General features: G+C 43.3%; 2 protein-coding genes across 2 annotated transcripts in view; one reads left to right on the top strand and one right to left on the bottom strand.

Moving 5' to 3' along the window:
• LOC117546087 (vacuolar protein 8-like) overlaps nucleotides 1–14832 on the top strand; it is a 54079-nt gene extending 39247 nt beyond the window's left edge. Inside the window, exons 7-14 of the mRNA XM_034216176.1 lie at nucleotides 1462–1670; nucleotides 1820–1865; nucleotides 9167–9300; nucleotides 11738–11869; nucleotides 11943–12057; nucleotides 12177–12311; nucleotides 12394–12519; nucleotides 14084–14832. Of these exons, the coding sequence (XP_034072067.1) occupies nucleotides 1462–1670; nucleotides 1820–1865; nucleotides 9167–9300; nucleotides 11738–11869; nucleotides 11943–12057; nucleotides 12177–12311; nucleotides 12394–12519; nucleotides 14084–14244 (1058 nt within the window). The 3' untranslated portion in view covers nucleotides 14245–14832. The remainder of the gene's footprint in view (nucleotides 1–1461; nucleotides 1671–1819; nucleotides 1866–9166; nucleotides 9301–11737; nucleotides 11870–11942; nucleotides 12058–12176; nucleotides 12312–12393; nucleotides 12520–14083) is intronic.
• Nucleotides 6230–8670, bottom strand: LOC117546088 (golgin subfamily A member 6-like protein 22). Its single transcript, XM_034216177.1, has one exon. The coding sequence runs from the start codon at nucleotides 8132–8134 to the stop codon at nucleotides 6497–6499; it is 1638 nt and encodes a 545-aa protein (XP_034072068.1). The 5' UTR covers nucleotides 8135–8670; the 3' UTR covers nucleotides 6230–6496.
• Nucleotides 14833–23595: the final 8763 nt, after the last annotated feature.

The raw sequence follows: 23595 nt of genomic DNA, 5'->3' as shown, positions 1-23595 counted from the left end.
GAAGAAGAGGGGACACATGTTGATGTAGAAGAGACATGAAGAAGAGGGGACACATGTTGATGTAGAAGAGACATGAAGGAGAGGGGACACATGTTGATGTAGAAGAGACATGAGGAAAAGGGGACACATGTTGATGTAGAAGAGACATGAAGAAGAGGGGACACATGTTGATGTCGAAGAGACATGAAGAAGAGGGGACACATGTTGATGTAGAAGAGACATGAAGAAGAGGGGACACATGTTGATGTAGAAGAGACATGAAGAAGAGGGGACACATGTTGATGAAGAAGAGACATGAAGAAGAGGGGACACATGTTGATGTAGAAGAGACATGAAGAAGAGGGGACACATGTTGATGTAGAAGAGACATGAAGAAGAGGGGACACATGTTGATGTAGAGGAGACATGAAGAAGAGGGGACACATGTTGATGTAGAAGAGACATGAAGAAGAGGGGACACATGTTGATGTAGAAGAGACATGAAGAAGAGGGGACACATGTTGATGTAGAAGAGACATGAAGAAGAGGGGACACATGTTGATGTAGAAGAGACATGAAGAAGAGGGGACACATGTTGATGTCGAAGAGACATGAAGATGAGGGGACACATGTTGATGTAGAAGAGACATGAAGAAGAGGGACATTAAGAGACATGAAGAAGAGGGGACACATGTTGATGTAGAAGAGACATGAAGAAGAGGGGACACATGTTGATGTAGAAGAGACATGAAGAAGAGGGGACACATGTTGATGTAGAAGAGACATGAAGAAGAGGGGACACATGTTGATGTAGAAGAGACATGAAGAAGAGGGGACACATGTTGATGTAGAAGAGACATGAAGAAGAGGGGACACATGTTGATGTAGAAGAGACATGAAGAAGAGGGGACACATGTTGATGTAGAAGAGACATGAAAGAAGAGGGGACACATGTTGATGTAGAAGAGACATGAAGAAGAGGGGACACATGTTGATGTAGAAGAGACATGAAGAAGAGGGGACACATGTTGATGTAGAAGAGACATGAAGAAGAGGGGACACATGTTGATGTAGAAGAGACATGAAGAAGAGGGGACACATGTTGATGTAGAAGAGACATGAAGAAGAGGGGACACATGTTGATGTAGAAGAGACATGAAGAAGAGGGGACACATGTTGATGTAGAAGAGACATGAAGAAGTGGGGACACATGTTGATGTAGAAGAGACATGAAGAAGAGGGGACACATGTTGATGTAGAAGAGACATGAAGAAGAGGGGACACATGTGATGTAGAAGAGACATGAAGAAGAGGGGACACATGTTGATGTAGAAGAGACATGAAGAAGAGGGGACACATGTTGATGTAGAAGAGACATGAAGAAGAGGATATTGCATAATAGGTGAGCTTTTAATCCTCACAGATTTAACAAAAGCAGATGTGTTTTTCTGTTGTTGCTCCTCTCTCTCTCTCTTCCTCCAGATTGGTCCAGGAGGCTGCTGGGTGATGCGGGGGGGTTCCCGGTTCTGGTTCTGCTGCTGCAGGGCTCAGACTCAGAGGTCCAGTTCTACAGCTGCTCCGCCCTCTGCAACATCTCTTCTGCTCGGGAGCTCCACCGGAAGCTGCTGAGCATCGGGAGTCACTTCCTGTTGAAGTCCCTGCTGACGCTCGCCTCCTCCTCCGTGCAAAAGGTAACGTTGAGTTTCTCCTTCCTGATTACAATTGGCAAGTCTTATGTATATCTGTAAATGATATACTATCATATGTATATACAGTATATTATAAGCCTATATTCCTGCTACTGCAACATGTTTATAAATGGTGTTTTGTTGTTGTTTAGAACTCGATGCAGGCGTGCAGATGCCTTCAGACTCTCTCACAGAATGGTACATATGTTCCCATTACACTTTGCTGATGCTTTTACCATTTAAATAACAATAAGTGCATGTAACCATGAAGATGCAAACTCAAAAAGTGTCTATACTAGATGTGAGAAAATGAATATAAATACATTTTTACCACTGAAGATAGTACTTTTTAACTAAAGTAACTTTTTTAATTTCCCATAATATGTGTATTTAGCGTGGACTGTGTGTTGTTGTGTGGAGTGTTTTTCGAGCAAGGCAAGTTTATTTATAAAGCACCTTTCAACACAAGGCAATTCAAAGCGCCCTCCAAAAAAACAAAACAAGCTAATATAGAATAACACAGATATTAAATACATGGATACAAGTTACAGTGCAGTGTAAGATATGAATAGTTCAATTATAAGCAGCGTCAAAAAGAAAAGTCTTCATCCTTGATTTAAAAGTACTCAGTGTTTCAGCAGACCTGCAGGTTTCTGGGAGTTTGTTCCAGATATTTGGAGCATAATAACTGAACTCCTCCATGTTTGGTTCTGACTCTGGGGACAGAAAAGTGCACCGTACTTTAACAACAAACTCCTCCTAGGGATTTTATCCAATCGTCTTCAAATCTTGACAGTAGCATCTCAAGACCTGGCAGATGAAAAGTTAGTGGCGCCCATTTTGACTCTCGCCTGATGGCTATGTGATCCCTTTCCATGGAAGGTGATTATCTCCTAACGCCAGCTGACAGGCTCCAAACGGCCCAAACGTCACATGATGGTTAATGCTTCGGCCCCGAACAGCTCATCTCCAAATCTGAGGGGCCGAAACACGATATTGCTGTGACACCAATGGTGTCAACAGTCTTTACGTTTGGTGTCAATGATGATGAAGTCCAAGCTCTGTAACATGAATGGCATGTCCCCCAAAGAGTTTATGGAAATCAGAAACAGTCATAATTGTCTTTGATAAACTGTGTAGCCATAATAGAGGCACTCAGAGACTTAATGTCCCCTTTAAACCCACCGTATGTAATCCCACAGCCGTGACCGCATACAATAATGTACTGTATTATAAACACTTTGTAATCTAGAGCCTTGGCTATTAATCATAATATTATAATATCATATTTTCCAGTGTTCCCTAAGTGATATACTTAAGTAGAAAATAAAAGTACTTAAGTATTTCCATCTTATTCATCTTTATACTTTTCTAAATCACTTCATCTCACAGGTAAATATTTTACTTTTTACTCAGTTACGTTTTTCTTACCGCTTTAGTGACTTCTTTTAGATATACTGTACACTTTGTACTAACCCTAACCTTAACCCTATCATACCATAATTAGGTGATTTTAAATGTGAGTTTTCATTAACTTGTGTCCGTTAATGGGTTTAGAAATCTTCCTACTTCTCAAGATAAATAAACTATTTGTTAGTGAAACCCTGACAGCGAGGATTTTTTACCAAAGTTTTGCAGATAATAATTACGCATTTCTATTTAAGTGAGGTTTTAAATGTTTGTGTTGTTGAATTAAAAGCACATCACATAAGGCATATATACATTTTCAGTTTTTATTTGACTCTATTGAGGTGAGTGGCACCATGTTTCAGTCAATACAATTACATGTTCCGCTCTTCACCTACACATTCTGAGTATTACAGTCCCAGAATATTTGACCAGCTTGTATGAACACATTAAAAAATATAAACATATATAATGGAATTGAATGTGTACAGTGAGACAAATATAAAAACACAATTTTATATTTCATACCATGGGTTGTTTTATTTATGAAAGTGTTGATTAAACATACAATGAATAAATAGAAGTACTTTAGTAACAAAATGTGATACAGTAAATCATGTATACTGTATATGTTTACACAGTGAGGCACACACGTACAAAAATAGATTTGAATTTTTATTTTATTTTTAAATCAAATCTTTCTAATCCTAATTTTAATCCTAATTGTATCAGGAAAATTAGTTGCGGGCGAACCTGAGCTCCAGGAGAAAACCCAAAAGTGGAAGGGGGGTACGGTGGCCCTGAAGTGCAAGTCAAAACAACATTTCACAAAACACTTCAACATTTCACATTTTACGGAAAGGGTATTCCTTTAGGGAGAACACTTCTTGTTTGTGATTGGACAGAGCCAGCCAGAGAAGAACTGCTGTGATTGGTTGTTTTTGCTGCCAGTCAAGAAATGACGCTTCGTGATTGGTCAGCACCCGGCCGACAGCACCACGTATTTCCTGTTTGGTACTGTTCAGCTGTTTCTTCACGAATTGTAAACTGAGTTGGAAAGAATGGAAGAAGAGATGGAACGAAGGATATACATACGATGTTATCCTCGACATGCTGTCAACCCATCACGACATCTACATGTCCCTTAGAACCAGGGGTGTAGTGCTGCCGGATCGCCGCTCCGGTTGTTAGCATCTGGTTAGCTAGCTATGCCAACGTACATAAGGAGTTGTTTCTACAACAAGGTGGAGGAGAGTCCTCTCCTGTCAGACTGAGAGGATCTTATAACTACAGCTCAGTAATAATAATAATAATAATATTAATAATAATAATACATTTGATTTATATAGCACACTTTAAACATAAAAGGATCAAATAAATAAAGTCAGTGAGGTGTCCTCAGTCCTAACTCTTTAAACCGCGCTTTCAGGGTTCTAAGCAGGGGTGTAGTGCTATTTTTATAATTGCAGGAGCGCACCTAGACCAACAAAACAGCAACATATGGACATAGGTTACTATATCAAAAGTGTGCAAATGTATTTAGAATCCTGTCCATGTGACCCTTTTGTTAGTGGGTGGTGGACCTCACATCCTCTAGGGGGGTCCGGGGGCATGCTCCCCCGGGAAGATGATTTTTTAAAAGTTGAAGTTAAATTCAATCTGGTGCACTTTGAGAGCAAAGTTAGGGACTAAATCTATGGATACATCTCTCAACAACACCCATGTGAAACAGTACTGTAACCAGAAGTACTTTTTCTTTAAGCATATCTTACTAATCACTCCCCTTTTAAACTGTATTTTAGTTTTACTGTCCTATAGAATGAGTTGGAATTATTTCATACCTATTTATTCTCTTATTTTTTATAATGATAATAAAAAGGTGTGCTTTGGAAATACTTGTTTACATAAATGGTGACCAAACCGTTTGAGACCCACTGAGATAGCTTAGACTAAAGTTATCTATCTAAACACTCAGAGAGTCCTTTAGCTCACTGAGCTGTAGTTATAAGATCCTCTCAGTCTGACAGGAGAGGACTCTCCTCCACCTTGTTGTAGAAACAACTGCTTATGTACGTTAGCATAGCTAGCTAACCAGATGCTAACAACCGGTAAAGCGGTGCTCCGGCAGCTGTGACTACCTGATTTGCATCTCTGCCCGATTTGCATTGCGCAAGTGCGAGATGGTCCGCTATATTAGACAGCTACATACGGCAACCCAAATAGGACATTTGTTTCGCAAAGCAGACATTTTTCTTCCAAAAAACCCGACAACATTAATCTGAACGAGAGAGAGAGTTATTGTTATTACAACGTGACTTCACTATTATTTAACAAATACTTTTATTGGGTTGATTACATTCTTGGAATAAGTGAGAAATTGATTTATTGACAGTTATCATACTGAAGAAATATTTACTGTGAATGTATGCAAAAATGTTTGGCATTAATAATTTATATGTAATTACATTAACTATGAATGTTAACATTTTATTTCAAATTAAATACAATTACATAAAAGATTTTCCATTTAAAAAAAAAAAAAGTTGATTCAAGAACACATCTCTGTTAGATCAGTAGTTTTCTTATATTACAATTATTGCTAAATTTGAAAGGTCTTTACCAGCTTTGGAATTATATATATATATCATTGAGATTAATGTTGTCAAGTTTTTTTAGTTTTCTTTTTCTGCTTTGCCAAACGCCACTGTCAAGTGTCCTATTTGGGTTGCCGTATGTAGCTGTCCAATATGGCGGACCATCTCGCGCTTGCGCAATGCAAATCGGGCAAAGATGCAAATCAGGTAGTCACAAGCACTACACCCCTGGTTCTAAGGGACATGTAGATGTCGTGATGGGTTGACAGCATGTCGAGGAGAACATCGTATGTATATCCTTCGTTCCATCTCTTCTTCCATTCTTTCCAACTCAGTTTACAATTCGTGAAGAAACAGCTGACCAGTACCAAACAGGAAATACGTGGTGCTGTCGGCCGGGTGCTGACCAATCACGAAGCGTCATTTCTTGACTGGCAGCAAAAACATCCAATCACAGCAGTGCTTCTCTGGCTGGCTCTGTCCAATCACAAACAACAAGTGTTCTCCTTAAAGGAATACCCGTTCTGTAAAATGTGAAATGCTGTAGTGTTTTCTGAAATGTTGTTTCGACTTGCACTTCAGGAACACTGTATGCGGGGGAAGATCCAACAATACATTACATTTATATAGCGCTTTTCTTGAATTCAAAGACGCTTTGGAGGGTGGAGTGAGGTGAGGGAAATGGAGGAGGGACTTATTGTTGATGTGTTTTTTTTAATCCTTATTAATATGGATTTCTGGAAAACCTGAGCTCCAGGAGAAAACCCTATCTGAGCAAAAAGTGAAGGAGGGGGTGAGGAAGGAGGTGAGGGAAATGGAGGCAGGGAGTTACTGTTGTCCAGCTGGAGCTGAATCACCAGAAGCTTTCTCCATCTTCTCTGAGGAGGTGTTTCTCGTGCCTTTGGCTTTCTTCCTCATCTCCTTCTCTTGCATCTTGCTTATCATTTTCTGCAAGGCAACGTCTCTATCCTCAGTCTCCCCCCTTCTGTGAGAGAAGAAACCTCTGCTCTTATTCTTCATGTGAAGACAGAGGTCTTCCAGAAGTTTCTTTTCCTCCTCCATCTTTTTCTCAGTCGTTGCCCAGCTCAGTCTTCTATGAGCCAGGTCGTCCCTCTGCTCCTCCACCTGTTTCAGTTGTGTCTCCGTCAGATGAAGCTTGGTCTCCATGCTCTGGTGTTTCTGGGCCAGGTCTTTGGAGAGCTTCTTCTTCTGCTCTTCCAATTGGTTTTCCAACTGCTTGACATCCGTCTCCTTGCTTTGGACAAACTGCTCCCAGTTCAGCTGTTTTTCAGCCAGGTCTTTGGAGAACTTCTCCTCCTGCTCTCTCATCTGTTCTTTCAGCTGTTTGACGTCCGTCTCCCAGCCCAGGTTATTCTCGGCCAGGCGATCTTTCTCCTTTTCCACCTGCTTTAATTTAGCCTCCACCTGTTTGAACTCAGTCTCCAAGGTCAGGGTTACCTTGGCCATGTCGTTCTTTTCCTGAGTCACCTCATTTAGTGTTGTCTCCATCTGTTGCTTCTCAGTCTCCCAGGTGTGACTCTTATCGGCCAGGTCTTTAGAGAACTCTTCCTCTTGCCTTTTCAACTGGGCCTCCATCTGTAGGAATTCCGTCTCCAAGGTCTTGTTTCTACTGGCCTGGTAATTGTTCTTCTTCTCCACCTCTTTCAACTTCATCACCATCTCTTGCTTCTCACTCTCCCAGGTGAGAGTCTTTTCGGCCAGGCTCTTGGTGACCTTTTCCTCGCATTGAAGGAGTTGTTCCTCTCTTCTCTGCAGCAGGTTTAAAGTCACCAGGTTGGCCTCGCTGTGTTGGTCTGAGAGCTTCTGTTTCTGTGTCTCATACCATGCCACTGTGTCTTCCAGCTGCTCTTTGTGTTGAAGCTCTGCAGCTTCCATCTTCTCCTCCAGACCGCTGTTTCTATCCTCCAAGATGGTCACACACTCAAGGAGTTCTTCCCCTTTTCTTATCAGCTCTTTCATGGTCTCCCCTTTCCTCATCCTCAGTTTGATGATCTCTGGGTCACACTGCAGGGGAACATCATTGTTCTCGCTGTCAGATGTCGCCTGGTCCTTCTCGTCCGAGACATTTCCTTTCTCTGCCTCATGCCTTGCCACAATTTGGTCCAGCTGCCTCTTGTGTTGGCATTCTGCATTTTCAATATTCCCATTCAGACGTGAGATTTCTGCCTCATGCTCCATGATGGTGTCAACCAGCCTTTTGTTCTCTTTGTGGAGCCCTGAGTCCCTGTAGCTCAGGAGCTCCTCGAGACGTTTGACCTTGTCTTTTTGTTTGCGCATACTGTGGCAAAATGTCGTCCTCTCCTCCTGAAATGCCCCACGATACTCCTCCAGGCCGTTTATCTGGCCGTTTCTGCAGTGGACCTGCCTGTAAGCTCGATCCGCTTCAGCTCCATGGTCGAATGGCCTGGGGTTTCCCCTGTTGTTCTGGTGGCTTCTTCTATCCATGGCACCGTCTGTAGACTTGTGTTGTGCGTAGGTAGAATAATATATTTCTCTTTGGAAGAAGTGTTCTGTGTAGAAGTCTGCGAAGGTGGTCTGAATGCGTGTCACCACTTACAGCTCTGGAGTGAAGAGTGTGGAGTGAATGCACATCACAGCCCTTGCAGTCTTCCTTCAGACTCCTGTGACATCATCATGACATCACAGATCTCTTTGATCTCCTGTGACATCATCATGACATCACAGATCTCTTTGATCTTCTGTGACATCATCATGACATCACAGATCTCTTTGATCTTCTGTGACGGAACATTCATCAAAGCCAATGATGTCATCGCTTCAGTGTGTCAGGATGTCATAAGTGATGTCACTGAAATAGTTTGGTTTAGACTTATGGTGTTGCCATGGAAACACAAACTCGCAATAATCATTATAAAAACAGAAACAGTACAAACTAAACAAAACAATAAACAACAATAAAACCCGATGTTGTCACAAGTCAAAAGTACATAGTCCAAACGTCACATGATAGTTAACGCTCCGGCCCTGAACAGCTCTACGTCAAATCTGATCATCTCATCATATTGCCACGGAAAGACGAACTCGCCATGAAGCACGATGTCGACGTAACTCAATGGTAAATGGTCCAAACACCACCAAACTTCAGATGGCCGTTAATGTTAGAGCCCTCAACTCCTCTCTGATAACGAGGCAGCCCTCCAGACATCTGAGCCAATTGTGAGTCTTCACCGCACGCCGTAGCCGTGATGTGGCGCCCATTTGGAGGCTCGCTTGAAGGCTATGTGATGGAGCTGGACTGTGTGTTGTTGTGTGTAGATCTGATCCAGGAGCAGCTGATGGATCCGGACTGTGTGTTGTGCGTAGATCTGATCCAGGAGCAGCTGATGGAGCTGGACTGTGTGTTGTTGGATGTAGATCTGATCCAGGAGCAGCTGATGGAGCTGGACTGTGTGTTGTTGTGTGTAGATCTGATCCAGGAGCAGCTGATGGAGCTGGACTGTGTGTTGTTGTGTGTAGATCTGATCCAGGAGCAGCTGATGGAGCTGGACTGTGTGTTGCCTCTGCAGCCCCTGCTGAAGACATCCTCTGCTGAGTGGAGAGAGTCGGCCGTCACACTGCTGTCTGCGCTGACTTCACACACACCGAACAAAGTGAGGTTTCCTCCACAGCGGGATCATTATAATATTCATTGTTAAACATTAGTGGTTAGATCATGGTGTCGGAGCCAATTAACACGGTCACTATAAAGGTACGAACCTATGTTTGTGGTTAGAGGTTCCGCCGGAAGGCCATACAGTTTTTGACCACACACGGAGCGCACACACACACACACACACACACGGAGAACACACACACACACTGAGAACTCACACACACGCGGACCACACACACACATGGAATTACAAACATGGAAAAGGTATTGTATGAACCGTAATATCGTGTACGGTGAATGAGAGAAAGAAGCAAGTTAAATGGAAACCAGTGAAAGGAAATGCATGGACTGTATCGAACTGGAAACTTTGTTTCAGACTTTTATTCAGCAGCAAACTTTGTGTCAATTGCGCAACATAGCGGATCCTCAGAGGCTGAAAGCGTTGGCTTGGCCTCTACACACGCATGTGGTTACGACCATAGACTGTATATATAAATGGACATAGTGTCCGTGACGTCACCCATAGGATTCTGCAGAGTTGCCGTGAAGCCCTTAGTAGGCGGAGTCGGCCACTAACGGCTCGACAGTGACGTCAGAGTCTAATCCCGCCTTCTCCAAATAAGGGCAAAGAGGCGGAGCCGAGGCGGGACCTGCTGCCTCCGAACTGGAAGTAAACAGAGCTAGCTCAGGCTAAGAAGCTAAGCTAACATGCATACCAAGTTACTGCTAACAGTGTAGTTCCCCTATATAAACGTTACCTTCATAATCAAATGAGACAATCTGCAAGAGAATTAGCTCTATTTTGTTATTCTTAATGCTTGTCATTCACACGTTGAGAAAAGACGGACTCCACCGCCCGGACCTAACGGAGCCGCAGGGGGCTAGCTCCGGGACGCCGGCTGGAGATAGCCCCCTGCGGCTCCGTTAGCTCCAGCGGCCACCACTGGGATAATTGGGTCCCCTATAAACATTTGCTCCCGTTTAGCATTATGGGCATCATAGCCATAGACTATAAAAGTCTTACCCAAGGCTGAATCATAAACTAAAATGTATATGTATGCATAAAGTGTTACGTCCTTAGCTGGCTAATAAGTAACAAGCTAAGCTACCAAGCACACAAACACCTGTGAACGGGGTTAACATGTATAATATTATCATTTTAGACTTCTTGGAAGTTCTGTTAGTACATTCAAGCGCACAGCACAACATTTTAATTGTCTGGTATTTGTAACAATATTCCCTAAAAAGCACAATCACCACGAACACGGCTAAAGCTAAAGGGTCAAGTACAGTACTATGACTAACTAACGTTGTAGCCTCTATGGTTGTAGCCTAGCAGAGTGGACAAGTTGCTGTTAGCTGACAGTGAGGCATGTACGTGTCCATCAAAGTGACCACACCCTAATTTATGCAAACACTTTAAGAGCTAATATAAATAAAAGGGTCGTGTTAGAAAACAATTCACTCACAGATTCATAATCATGAAGGTGGAATCTAACTATATCGATAATAATATTTATTGCATCCATGGGTAGAAACATGTTTTTTTCTGCTGTAAAGTTGGGCATTTTAACATGGGGATCTATGGAAATGGCTCCTTTCTGCAGCCAGTCCCTAGTGGCCCATGTATGAACTGCAGTGTGTGGCACTTCCGTATTGGCGTCCCGGCTGTTCCCCAGAGTTTGCCGCTTGGCCTCTACACATGGATTAATAACGACACAATGGGCTTCAGACGTGAACGCCTCCTACCTAACAAGGGCCACAGATTCAAGACGTTTATATGATGTCTTTGTCGATGTTTGGCGACCCCTTGTGGCGGTTTAGTGTCTCTTGTTTGTCATATTCTGTCTTTTCTGTTGTTTCTCTCTTTTTGGTCATTCTGTCTCTTTTTAGACTTTGTCTTTTTTGGTTGTGTTAATAGACATTTTTCGCCTCTTTGTGACTTCTCGTTGTTGTGTCTCATTTCGGTGGTTCTGCATCTCTTTGCAGTCGTTTTGTTTCTCTTGGACTTTTTAAATGTTGCATATCTTTGTAGAACATCGTCCTCTTAGAATCATATTCTCTTTCGTTTGTTCTTTGATCTAGTTTTTGCATATTTTTTCGGCCATTCTGAATCTTTTTGTAGACATTTGTGTTTCCTATCATTTGTGTTGTCTTGTGCCTTGTTTCAGTCGCTGTAGTCATTCGGAGTGTCTGTTCTGCATCCAGACATGTGGTTTTCCTAATGAGTTGTGTCCCTTAGTGACTTACCAACAAGAACTGTGAGCAATAGCTTCAAGCAGAGGTCATTCCAAAGAACAAGGATATTTCTTTGCCGGACATTCCTTCCTTTTTCATGACCTTGAACTAGTAATCAGTCGATGTCCAATCAAAACCATCATTTGCTGCTCTGTTTTTATCCCAGTTTTGATAACATCTCCCTGGTTTGATTGCAGGCCGTCCTGGTGAGCGAGGGTCTGCTGGAGGAAGTGGGTCAGCTGCTTCTTCATCCCACATGCAGCTCCGTCATCATCACACACAGCTGCAGGATCATCACTGACCTGAGCAGCTGCAGCGAGGGTCAGCAGGTAAAACTCATGATTTAACGCCTGCAGTAAAAATACACAACGCGCCTGAGTATAATCCGTCTTTGTTATCCAGGCTGTGATGGAGGCTCGCTGTTTGTCAGGACTCCTCGGCGCTCTTCTGTCTCCGTCTCTGACTGATGACACTTTAATACATCTGACGTCATGCTTGCAAAACCTCATGACACAACGTGAGGGACCTGGACTCAAACTAGTATTGGTCTGTTTAGCTCTTTCTATGTGGGATCAAACCCAAAGACATCCTTTATCTGTTTTGTAATCAGCCATAATCCTTCACTTTCTTCTTCAGATCCACTTCAGTCGGAGTTGTCGGTCATGATAACATCAGAGCACGTTTCCAGACTTGTGAAGTTATCGGGACGATCACAAAACCCTCAGTTATCGTACAACAGTGCGGCCGTCATCAGCAGACTGGAAATGACAGGTAATGTTCTGTGAAAGTATGACGACCTGATAGAAGTAAACAGATTGGTTTATGAAACGGTGTCTTCATACTCTTCATCCAGGAGAGACGCTCCAGCTGCTGAAGCCTCACTACGTCGCCATGTTGGAGTACCTGTCGGTGCTTCTCCAAAATAAAGATTTAAAGTTCCAGCAGCTTGGCTTAGTGACGATATCCAACCTCAAGACAGGTTTGTATTCGTTCTACCCTCGGGCGTCACTTTGTGTTGAAGTTCTTTTGGACTCTTTTGGACTCATGTGTTTTACTGTGTTCTAATCCTGGCTCCTTCTGGATGTTTTGCACTGTAGACATTCTGCATCCTTTTCTGGTCAATTTCTCTTTCATTTTTGGTGTTTTGTTCATTGTTTTGTTCCTTTTTAGTACTTTTGCATTTCTTTTTGGTCATTTTGCATCTCCTATTAGACTTTGTGTCTTTATGGTTATATCCGGTCTCTTTTTGGTTGCTTTACGCTTTGGCAGACATTTTGCATCTCTCTTTGTTATTGTATTCCCTTTTCCTACTTCGGTCTTGTTTTGGCCTTTTTGGTAAACCGTTAAAGGTCCCAGGTCGTGGCCATTTCTACTGATCATAATTCCATTGTTGAGGTCTACTAGAATAGATTTAAACTCACATTGGTTTCTCATCCAGCGTCTCTGTAAAGTACACTGAACAAAAATATAAACGCAACACTTTTGTTTTTGCTCCCATTTCTCATGAGATGAACTCAAAGATCTAAAACATTTTCTATAAACACAAAATAACCATTTCTCTCAAATATTGTTCACAAATCTGAAGAAATCTGTGATAGTGAGCACTTCTCCTTTGCCGAGATAATCCATCCCACCTCACAGGTGTGGCATATCAAGATGCTGATTAGACAGCATGATTATTGCACAGGTGTGCCTTAGGCTGGCCACAATAGAAGGCCACTCTGAAACGTGCAGTTTTGCTTTATTGGGGGGGTCCGAAAACCAGTCAGTATCTGGTGTGAGGGGTAGGGTTAGGGTAATGTTGTGAATCGAGTGGCCCGTGGTGGTGGTGGGGTTATGGTATGGGCAGGCGTATGTTATGGACGACGAGCACAGGCCACTCGATTCACAACATTACCCTAACCCTACACCGACTCACAGCCTCGCCGCGTCCCGCCGTCTCAGGGAGGAGAAATCGGCGGAGCTGCAGCTGAGAAAAGATTGAGGGTGTGTGTGTGAGGAAGTCCGTGGATTGGTCCATTTGGACCAATCCACGGAGGGGTCGTCCTTACGTCACTTGGTTCCAGGAAGAAACAAATGGAAAAAGAGAAATGTCCAAGGAGGCGTTCTGGGGCAGCACAGACAGGTCTTCTCTGTGTTAGAGTTTTACTCGCTACAGGGTGTACTTTGAGGGTTTGTGACTCTGCAGACCGTTACATGCAGAATAAGGGGACGGGTGATAACCAGAAAAGCACGACATGGGACCTTTAATAATCAGTAGGCTAGGGTTTTCCCCTTTTCTCTGTTACTTTTTTAGACGAAGTAAATGTGTTTCTCCTACATTTTTAAATTGTCTGCTGTGCGAAACAACCTTTCTAAAAGCGTCCTCATTATTTAGTGAACATTTCTTGATCCATTTTAAACCGTAGTGGGGACAAGATCCACCAAAAGCAGCTCAAAGTACTGCAGCCATTCACACCATCTTATCATAGTAGATATCTTAACAAATGAATCACTACCAGGCCTTGAGATCCAGGAGGTTTGAGTCTTGTGTTTCCCTGCAGATGGAGACTTCTCCTCTCTGTTGTCTGGCGGCGAGGTGGAGGATCAGCTCCGGACGGTTCATGATCAGACGGAGGAAACCAGACGGCTGCTGCAGACGATCCAGCCTCTCTCTCCATCTCCTGTTCACCCTTTACAGCCTCCACACCAGTGGTTGCGTTAGACTTTTTCGTTGTCCGTCATTTTGACGGACAGGATCGTAACATTTCCGTCATAAGCCATTATTACCCGTCATTTTATTTTTCATGTTTTAATGATGAGATGAGACATATTTAATATTTATGTTTGGGTACTGAGCAGCAAACGCTCATTCATTCATTTTTTTTTAATGATTCATACAGAACTTTTAAGGGCATGGAGAAAAAAAAGATGAACAGAGACACCGACCGTGTGGTCACTTTTCATGTCAACACGAACATGAATGATTTCCTGCACTGACGGCACAGCAGAGGGGGCAGAGGCCGCTAAAAACACCACGACCATTGTGCCTAAACAGGCAAATATGAACAATGCCATCGTTTGAAATGAGACAATTACAATCAGAATATGAACAAAACATTTACAAGAACAACTCAATTGACCTGCTGTAGCCTGAACGCTGATTTCTGCATCGCCGTGCACCAGAGGCGGATCTACGGGGGGGCAAGGGGGGGCAGCTGCCTTGCCCCCCCAGCTGCCCCCCTAACTTTTGTTTCCCTAAAACTGTACTAAAACAAACCTACACTATTTCCACAAGCTTCTCAAGCAACAAAACAAGCATTACATTAGTTAAAATTGAATCATTTTAAATATCATTTTAGGCCCGTTAAAAACGCAGCTACGGCCCTGCATTAAACTGCGGAGCGGCGTTCACACAGACCGCGGCTCACACCGCTGTAGAGAGGGAGCGAGCTGTCCCAGCACCTATGGATCAGCTTCCCCTGGGAGCATTTCCCTTTCCACTAGTTTTGTTTTTACTAAGGACGAGAGCTTGAAACTAAATATTAATAAAACGCTGCCGTTTGAATCGATAGCGTTTAACAGACGGGCGCTGTTTGGGGCATTACGTTACAAAATACTGCGCAGACAGCGTTAGCTGGGAGATCGATCACTTTGCTAAACTACGCGGTAGCCTACTATTAAATCCACGTAAACTACACATCACAGCCATGAGGCCAGATCAATGAAACCAAGATACATCCTTTACCGTAAAAACTGGATCCAAACACAGCTGCCTATGTGCGCTTGATCAATACTTTCTGATGTTATATTTATGATATGCTACATATTAGCTAGGCTACATGGCCCTAACGTGTAAAGTTATACAAGCATTTGTACCAGTGCTTTTCACAAGTAGACTCTTGCAGGCCAGAGTATAGGAGTGATTTAACAACAACAAAAAAACATTTATGAGAAGTGATCAGGACGAACAGAAAGAGGAAAAGGAAAAGAGAGATGAAGAGACCAGGAGGGTCAGAGCAGGAGGAAGAGGAGGAGATGAAGAGACCAGGAGGGTCAGAGCAGGAGGAAGAGGAGGAGATGAAGACATTAGTGAAGAAGAAGAAATATATGTGAGGAATAAAGATGAAGTATCAGAAAGAGGGCCAGAGGCAGGGATCAGGAGGCAGAGGAGACTCCAGCTGGACCACATGGTATGTTCTTATTCTCCTTACATATTCCATTACAGCAGCACAATCTAGCAGCTCTTAGTATTGACAAATATTGATTGAAATGTGTTGCTGCACAGGTCACCTGTAGCTCTCTGAAGAGATGGGTGATGTCATTTGTGTACTTAATTATAATTAAGTACAGTATGCATAATTCTGAGTATTCTCTGAATCGGGTGACTTTTGGGTCTTTATATCTTTGAAAAATGAAACCAAAATGTTTGGTCATAACATCTGGTAGTGGACTACTTACATGTTCCCACCTCAGGCTCAAAATATAAATAATTACTAGGAACTACAAAAAATGTAACAGGGTTGAAGTTTTTGACAAAAAGTAGCATGAGACCTTGTTTAGCTAAGATATGGCACCACATGGAAGTCAAGGACATTACAAAATTGTAATATTTTTCAAAACTATTAATTATTTACTATTATTAATTCATACAACATATTGAAATGTTGAGTTTATCAATCTTAATCTGAAAATACAAAAACTGAAATATAGGTAAGAGAAGAAACTTTTGTGATGTAATTCCCTCAATGCAGATCACACATGGACTGATCCATTATTTTAATAGGAGGGTAAATGGTATGGCGTGACGGGGTTGAAACAAACTGAGGGACAATATTGCAATTTCATAGATAATTCAAGTATTTATTCAGAATAGATTTTTGATCAGTTAAAGTTGACAAGCATATGATTATATTAGCAGCAACATTTTGGGATAATTGGCCATTTTGATTTGTTTAATATTAAATTAATATGTAATAATGCTTAGTGAGGACATGCAAATATATCTGTCTAAGACAGGGGTGCCCAACCTTTTTTGAACCGAGAGCTACTTTTAAAGTTGCCAGTCTGCCGAGATCTACCAGTCCAAATAGAGAGGACATTACTGATAGCCTGCTACCAGGTAAATACACACTTCTACTTGTATAAAACTGACCTTTGTACGATGAATACTTCATAAAATCCTGCAGATCCTTTATCTTACCTCTTTCTAATCTACACACATACAAGTATTTAACTGAAGTTACACAACAGTGTTGTTGATACAGAGTTGGAGTTTATTCACACGTCACTACAGTGGGTAATGTTTTCAAGAAACATTGAACAGTGCTGCCACATATGACACAGGGAAAAAAGGAAAGACTCTGAACCCTTTCTTTGCCATTATATAAAAATAGTTTTGCTACAAAAGTATAAATGAGGCTTACTAATAAGACAACTCAGATCTGAAGCTACACAGGAATCTGCTGCCAAAGTGCAATAAAAAAGACAACATTAATAGAATCAAACCCTTTTTTGTTGCATTTTAGTAGATTATAAAAAGAAATGCCTTTAAAATAGGATGCAAGCAACACTCGTTTCTTAACCCGAATTGATAATAGACTATAATCAATTTAAGTTTGCATTCTTATACCATTTTGTACAATAATTATAATGAATAAGTTCAAACAAACTCAAACTTACAGCTGATCAATAACGGTATCTAACTTGAGTTTTTATTATATCAAAAACCTGTTGAAATGCTACCGTTTTTTACTGTCCCCAAAAAGCGTGTCGGCAGCCTCCAGGAATGCTTCTTTCACAACTTCGTCGTCTAGTTTAGTACTGCATCATATTATTTTTGAATAAATCATTTTTCAAATTATGACTTTTTTTTTAATCTTTTTTTTTTTTTTTCTAACAATTTTTCCTCCATGTCTCTCGCGCCCCCCCTGGCATGACTCTGCGCCCCCCACTTTGAGAACCACTGCATTAGGGGGACATGCAGGGAAAGGAGAGGCTGTCCACACACCATGGAGCTTTATTACTTTGAACACTGTCAGGTGTTGTGTGACGAAGACTTGGTAAGATAACATTTCGCATTAATAATAACTTGGAAGAAAACGTACTGATATTTTGTGTCTTGTTTTGTCCCTATTTTAGTAGTTTAGCATCTATTTTTGGTAATTTAGCAATTTCTCTCCTTAGACTTTGTGTCTCTTTGAGGTTAAAACGTACTCGTTCATTTGACAAGAGTTGTTAACTACGGAAGAGCATAAGGGTCACGTGTGAATATGTTGGTACGATCTGACCAATAGTGAACTTTTTGTATTAGTTCTGCGATTAAAGTCTTATAAAAATGAAATCACATGTTGCCCTAATCCTCTAATTAATGATGGTGTTGAAACAAATGGACAACTGTTTGAATCAAGTCGTTAGCGGACCGGTTGAGATGCAATTTGGATGGAATGAATCTACCGTGACGCTGTCATTTACTCTCAATAAACCCTTGTTCAAGTTGGACATGTCCCTGGGGGTCTTCACTAAGTGTTATGGAGTCAGAACCAAAATACCCTGCAGACTGCAAGTGTCCTAGGATCTTGGTACATTGGATTCACTGACATTACATGCTTATAGCCTAACGTTAGCCTTTTACTTCAAAAATCATAAAGATGTGGAGATCATCCTGCTGAACAGAACATGTCAGTATCATAAACATGCTTATTTTAAGAAACATTCCTAAATTAAATGGAAAAATCTCATTGCTTTTTGTAGAGGTAGCCCTTGCGACGCTTACTTCTGGGTCAGCCTACTAAAATACATCATGCCTGCCCCACTCTACAGTGTTTCTGTATCTTTAGTGGACATATTCCTCACCTCTCTGCCTCCTCTCTCTGCAGGTGCTCCTGCTCCTCTCTCTCTCGTTGTTGTCGCTCCTCTCTCTCTCGTTGTTGCCTCGCCTCTCTGCCTCCTCTCTGTGCTCCTGCTCCTCTCTCTCTCTCTCTCTCTCGTTGTTGTCGCTCCTCTCTCTCTCGTTGTTGCCTCGCCTCTCTCCTCCTCTCAGCCAGGAGACGAGAGGCCTGCCTGGCGTCTGTGGTCCCGGCTGAGGGTCGACACGTGACTTCAGGAGGCTGGGGATCTGCAGGGAGAGGCTTTTGAGGAGGACCTGAAGAGAGAATAATATCACCTTTTGTAAGAGCCATTTAATAAAGTCATGTTTGGGTTCAAGTCGTCACCATTTTTTGTTTTTTCGCTGTGTGCCATTAGTGTGTTGTTATCCTATTACCTAGGGCACAGGTATTTAAGGTGTGTGTTGTCTCCGGATTGGGTGTGACCAGGCCCGGTTCCAGAACAAAATGACTCAGGGTGCATCTGAGATTAGAGAGGGTGCAGTGGTAAAGTGCTATTTTTATAAGCGGGGAGTGGACCTAACACCCTCTAGGGGGGTCCGGGGGCATGCCCCCCGGGAAGACTTATTTTATTTTTATATTGAAGTTCAAAGCATCAATCTGGTGCACGTTGAGAGCAAAATGAAGAGATCTATGGATCTGTGCTCTTTGCATGATTCATGCCTTCCCAGTCCCTTATCACGTACAACAGCATGGCGCCAGTTGTTGTAGCCAGTTGTGGTGAAGGCATCTGACTTACTTGAACCGAAATGTCTACATGCATAGCAGAAGATGGCATCTTTTTTACAGCCAATCTCTGTTTTGAAACCATGAGCTGCAAAATGAGCGCCTTACCCCACTGTAGTGTACAGGCGAGTTGGGTACTTTTTAAAATATACCTTGGCAGGCTCTGTTTTGCCGAGGTCCTCTGGCACTTGCGGGCCGCTGAGGGGTGGCGGTGTTTGGGGCAACGAAGACGGCTGCTCCGCCTCCGTGGGCGAGGCGGGCAAAGCCGGCGAGTCGGACGGGAGGACGTTAGTGTCCATGACAGTGGCCGCGGGTAACGTAATGTCCCCATGATCTGAAATGAAGCTTAGCGCAAGTTCAAGAAGGAAGACCATACCCCTGGTGTTACACGTCACTGCAAGCTCCTCTCCCATTAAGTAATCAGGGGCGGTACTCCCCAGCTAGCAATCATTGCACCTGCTAAACCCTTTAAATCTGTTCTTCCCTCTCTGTCAGTTGTCATTTCAGGTGTCAACGCACAAGTGTACGCGTCACGGTGTTCATGGTTAAGCCAAGCAGCAGCAGGGCTTTGGCCCAGCTGAGGGCTTCGTTCCAGCTCCAGGCATTTATTCATCAGCTCCGCAGTATCGCGGATTAAGCTACAGGCTGCGTTCCCCAGTCGGGTAGCGGGTCAGCCGGCCGTCCCGCAAGCCCGGACGCGGGAGGAAAAGACAAGGAAATCTGGCTCCATGGAAGTTCCTCCGGCCTAATGGGAATGGCTACTTCACGCAAACAACTGACGTACGCTTCAGTCTCTTGAGAAGGCATCACTGGCATCAGGGCCGCCTAATGCAGCGCTTCCGGCTAAACGCGGAACGGGTCCTCATCACATGCGGAGTTTTACCCATTCTGACTTCAACTACAACCCCTCCTGCAGGCAGGCAGGCAGGGCTTAAGCTATCCCATTGAAGCTATTCCTCCTGCGCTCACTTCAACAGGCGTCAGGGTAACGTTGGCAAAGGCAGTTGCAACAAATTCACGAGATGTTTCGTATATTGTTACGACATTTGGGTCATGCAGAGTGAGATCGCTACCCCTTAAGAGAGGGGTGTGGCGTGTGCATGTGTGCGTGGGCATGGTATGAGCGAGCGGGATACATGTTTTTAGAAATAAACGAGGCAGCAGAAAAAAGGAAGGTCTGCGATCTTGCGAAATCTATCTTGCGAAACAGGAGAGCTAAATAATGCAACGACCTCCCAAGAAGAGCTCGCCTCTCTCCAGTCTTTCCGATAAAATGGGTTATTGAACCAGAAGCGTGTTGCTTCTGCCCTGGGAGAGGACAGAGAGTCACCCCCCCCCCCCCCCCCCGTTTCCTCGACTACAGTCTGGGAGCCGACAGGAAGTTCAACACTATGCATTGCTACCTCTAGTCAGGGTTAAGGTGAGCTTCAGGCAGTGTTGGGGGTAACGTGCTACAGTATGGAGTTTCAGTAACGTATTACTTGCATTACTAATGCAGTCGGGTAATTACTCATTACAATGCTCAGTAACTAAACGCAGGTTCAAGCTTCAACACAGCGTTTCCTGAAATGAATGGCGTTCCGTAGGGCTTCTTTTCCTCAATGAACAAGTCGCTGCACATTATCCTGTTTATGACCAGATACTAAATAAATTAGGAATTCACTCCCAATATTAATTTAATGATTATTGACTAAATGATCGGTTTTCTCTTTTTGTTCTCCACTAAGAATATTCCGTTTCTTGGTGCACCAACGGCTAGATCTGCGACAACATCTCCTTGGCAGCAAGGCAAGTTTATTTATATAGCACTTTCAATACAAGGCAATTCAAATTGCTTTAAAAAATGAAAGACATTAAGAAATGGCATTTAAAATCAGTCATTTAAAAGGAAGCTAATAAAATAAACATTAAAAGAAAAAGTACATGGATCAAAGTACAGTGCAGTCTAAGATATGAATAGTTCAATTAAAAGCAGCGACAAAAGAAAAGTCTTCAGCCTGGATGTAAAAGTAGTCAGAGTTGCAGCGACTAAGGGTGCAACAACTAATCGACTAATCGATCAAATCGATTACCAAATTAGTTGCAACTAATTCAGTCGTCGATTCACTGTGACGTCAGCAGTGTGTTTACGTGCGTAAGCTCCAACGTTATTGGTCTTTTTATCAGTACCGGAGACATTTATAAATATATGTCATGTTTATTGCTACAAAAACATTATATCGCAGTCTAGTGTCACAACTCGTTCTAATATGCAAAGGACAAACAAATGCGCCTATGAGTTATTTTCGATCAGATGAGATCTCTCTCCCCCATCTGTGTGCGAGGGGACGGGGCAGTTTACACACACAGCTGCTACATGCAGCGGAGCACACTGCGGAGGTGGCGGAGAGAACGCGCTCCGAGGCGTGGTTAACTTCACCCGCTTCGATGTGGAGAATGCTCGTTGCCAAAGTGCAATAAGAGTTTATCATGTAAGGGCGGTAACACGAGCACTTTGTCTAAACATTTAGCAAAAGTGCTCCACATCCAGACGGAGGAATGCACCGGGTTCCACTGTCTTTCTAGCAGCTCCGTAGCTCCATTCACGAGTAACGTTCCCACGTCAGATGTTATGTATGCTAGCAGCAACACACAGAGTAACTACATTATACAAACTCGGTTAATGATTAGAGGTAACTGAGTATTTATTAGTTTCAATTTCAGCTTTTCTGTTTACAGCCTGTCGACAGATTACTTAATACAATTCGGTAAATGCTCAGGGCAATCTCGATGACAAGGTCAATGTTCCCCCCTTTCTACGCACGGAGATAATGTAATCTAATAGCGTGCAGGCCAAGGCTGGCTCTTCAAAGCAGATATTACGACGCGCTTTAAAGTTCCCATCATCGTTCAGCGGAACTCTTTCAGCCTTAAGTCAAGTAGGAGAAACTATGCGTGCACCGGCTATTCGGGTAATAATATTAAGAGCGTCTCTCCCCAGTTCAAATCACCCACTGCTCAGGGAGATCTCCTAATGCGTTGCCTTCACGCATCTAGCGTTCAAATACAACATTACTAAACTATAACTCCGCTCAACTGGGAAAAGGAGCACAACGTTCCTAATCATGAGGAACTACAGGCCCAGTCTCACACCGGAGTTCCTAGCCATCACATCAAGCTCATGGTATTATCGTTCCTCTAACCAACTGCGTGCATCCACATAAACGTCTTCAACGACAGTTGCTCTTCCTCACCGGGCAACCGTACTTTGCATGCGGATTCTTCGGCACGCATCATCTCCCGTTTCCTGGACGTGGCATCCGCCGGCCTCACGACGACCGTGGTTTCCCCGATTTAAGGACGTGCACTGCACATCCTCCGTTTTGGGGGGGATATCTGCATGAGATCATTCGCATAGCGGCACACTCAGATTTCCACTATTTCTACACATTTATTATCACACTTGCTGGATCTAACACTAGCGTCCCTCCATCATCCTCACTTCAGATGATAGAAGACAGTCTTAATCACTCAATCAGCTCATCAGCATCTATGACTCATCCCGACACACTTAACGCTAATTAAGATATACTATATCATGGGTCATGTCTCAGTATTTAACTAAGTGTACGTCTTTTCTGCGTGCATCCTGCACTTCATTCATATTCTCGGGTTCATGCTCACTTGGCTCGTGGTAAACCAGGTTACGATATTCATGCATCACCGTACTCAAGCTAACAGCTCTCGGGCATTATATCGTCTACATCTCCCTCTTCACCGGACATCGGCTCGTGCCGCCAATCAAGATCTCTTCAGTTTACCTATGGTAAATATGCATATAACTGGTGGTGGCGTCTAATAGCATATCAGGGCTTTCGTTCAGACAGGTGCAGCCATTCAAGGCATATCTCCCTCCTCCCTGCCAACTCGGACGGTGGTCCTCCTCCGCCTTCATATCCCACATTCGCCCGGACATCCGTGCGTGCTGGCTATCCAAGGTCCGAACACTAAACGGTATTTATACATACAACTGGTGGTGGTCTTAGCAAGTCAGCACATGTACGTGTCACCGTGTTCATGTTTAAACACTTCATATCGTCGTGACCTTCAGGTTCGCTCGTATTGAATCCTGCCGCGCAGATTGCGGCCAGTGGGTCCGCATTATGTTTAAACCCTGCACGTGCAGGGCGAGTAGGTCAGTGTCATGTTTAACCCTGTGTGTACAGGTTGCGGCCTATGGGTCAGCATTTGTTTAACCCTGTGTGTGCAGGTTGCGGCCTATGGGTCAGCATTTGTTTAACCCTGTGTGTACAGGTTGCGGCCTATGGGTCAGCATTTGTTTAACCCTGCGTGTGCAGGTTGCGGCCTATGGGTCAGCATTTGTTTAACCCTGGGTGTACAGGTTGCGGCCTATGGGTCAGCATTTCGTTTAACCCTGTGCATACAGGTTGCGGCCTATGGGTCAGCTTTTGTTTAACCCTGTG

Source organism: Gymnodraco acuticeps, unplaced genomic scaffold (assembly GCF_902827175.1).
Source record: "Gymnodraco acuticeps unplaced genomic scaffold, fGymAcu1.1, whole genome shotgun sequence".
Taxonomy (NCBI): domain Eukaryota; kingdom Metazoa; phylum Chordata; class Actinopteri; order Perciformes; family Bathydraconidae; genus Gymnodraco; species Gymnodraco acuticeps.
The sequence above is the reverse complement of the archived record's forward strand: the minus strand, read 5'-3'. Positions and strand labels throughout refer to the sequence as shown.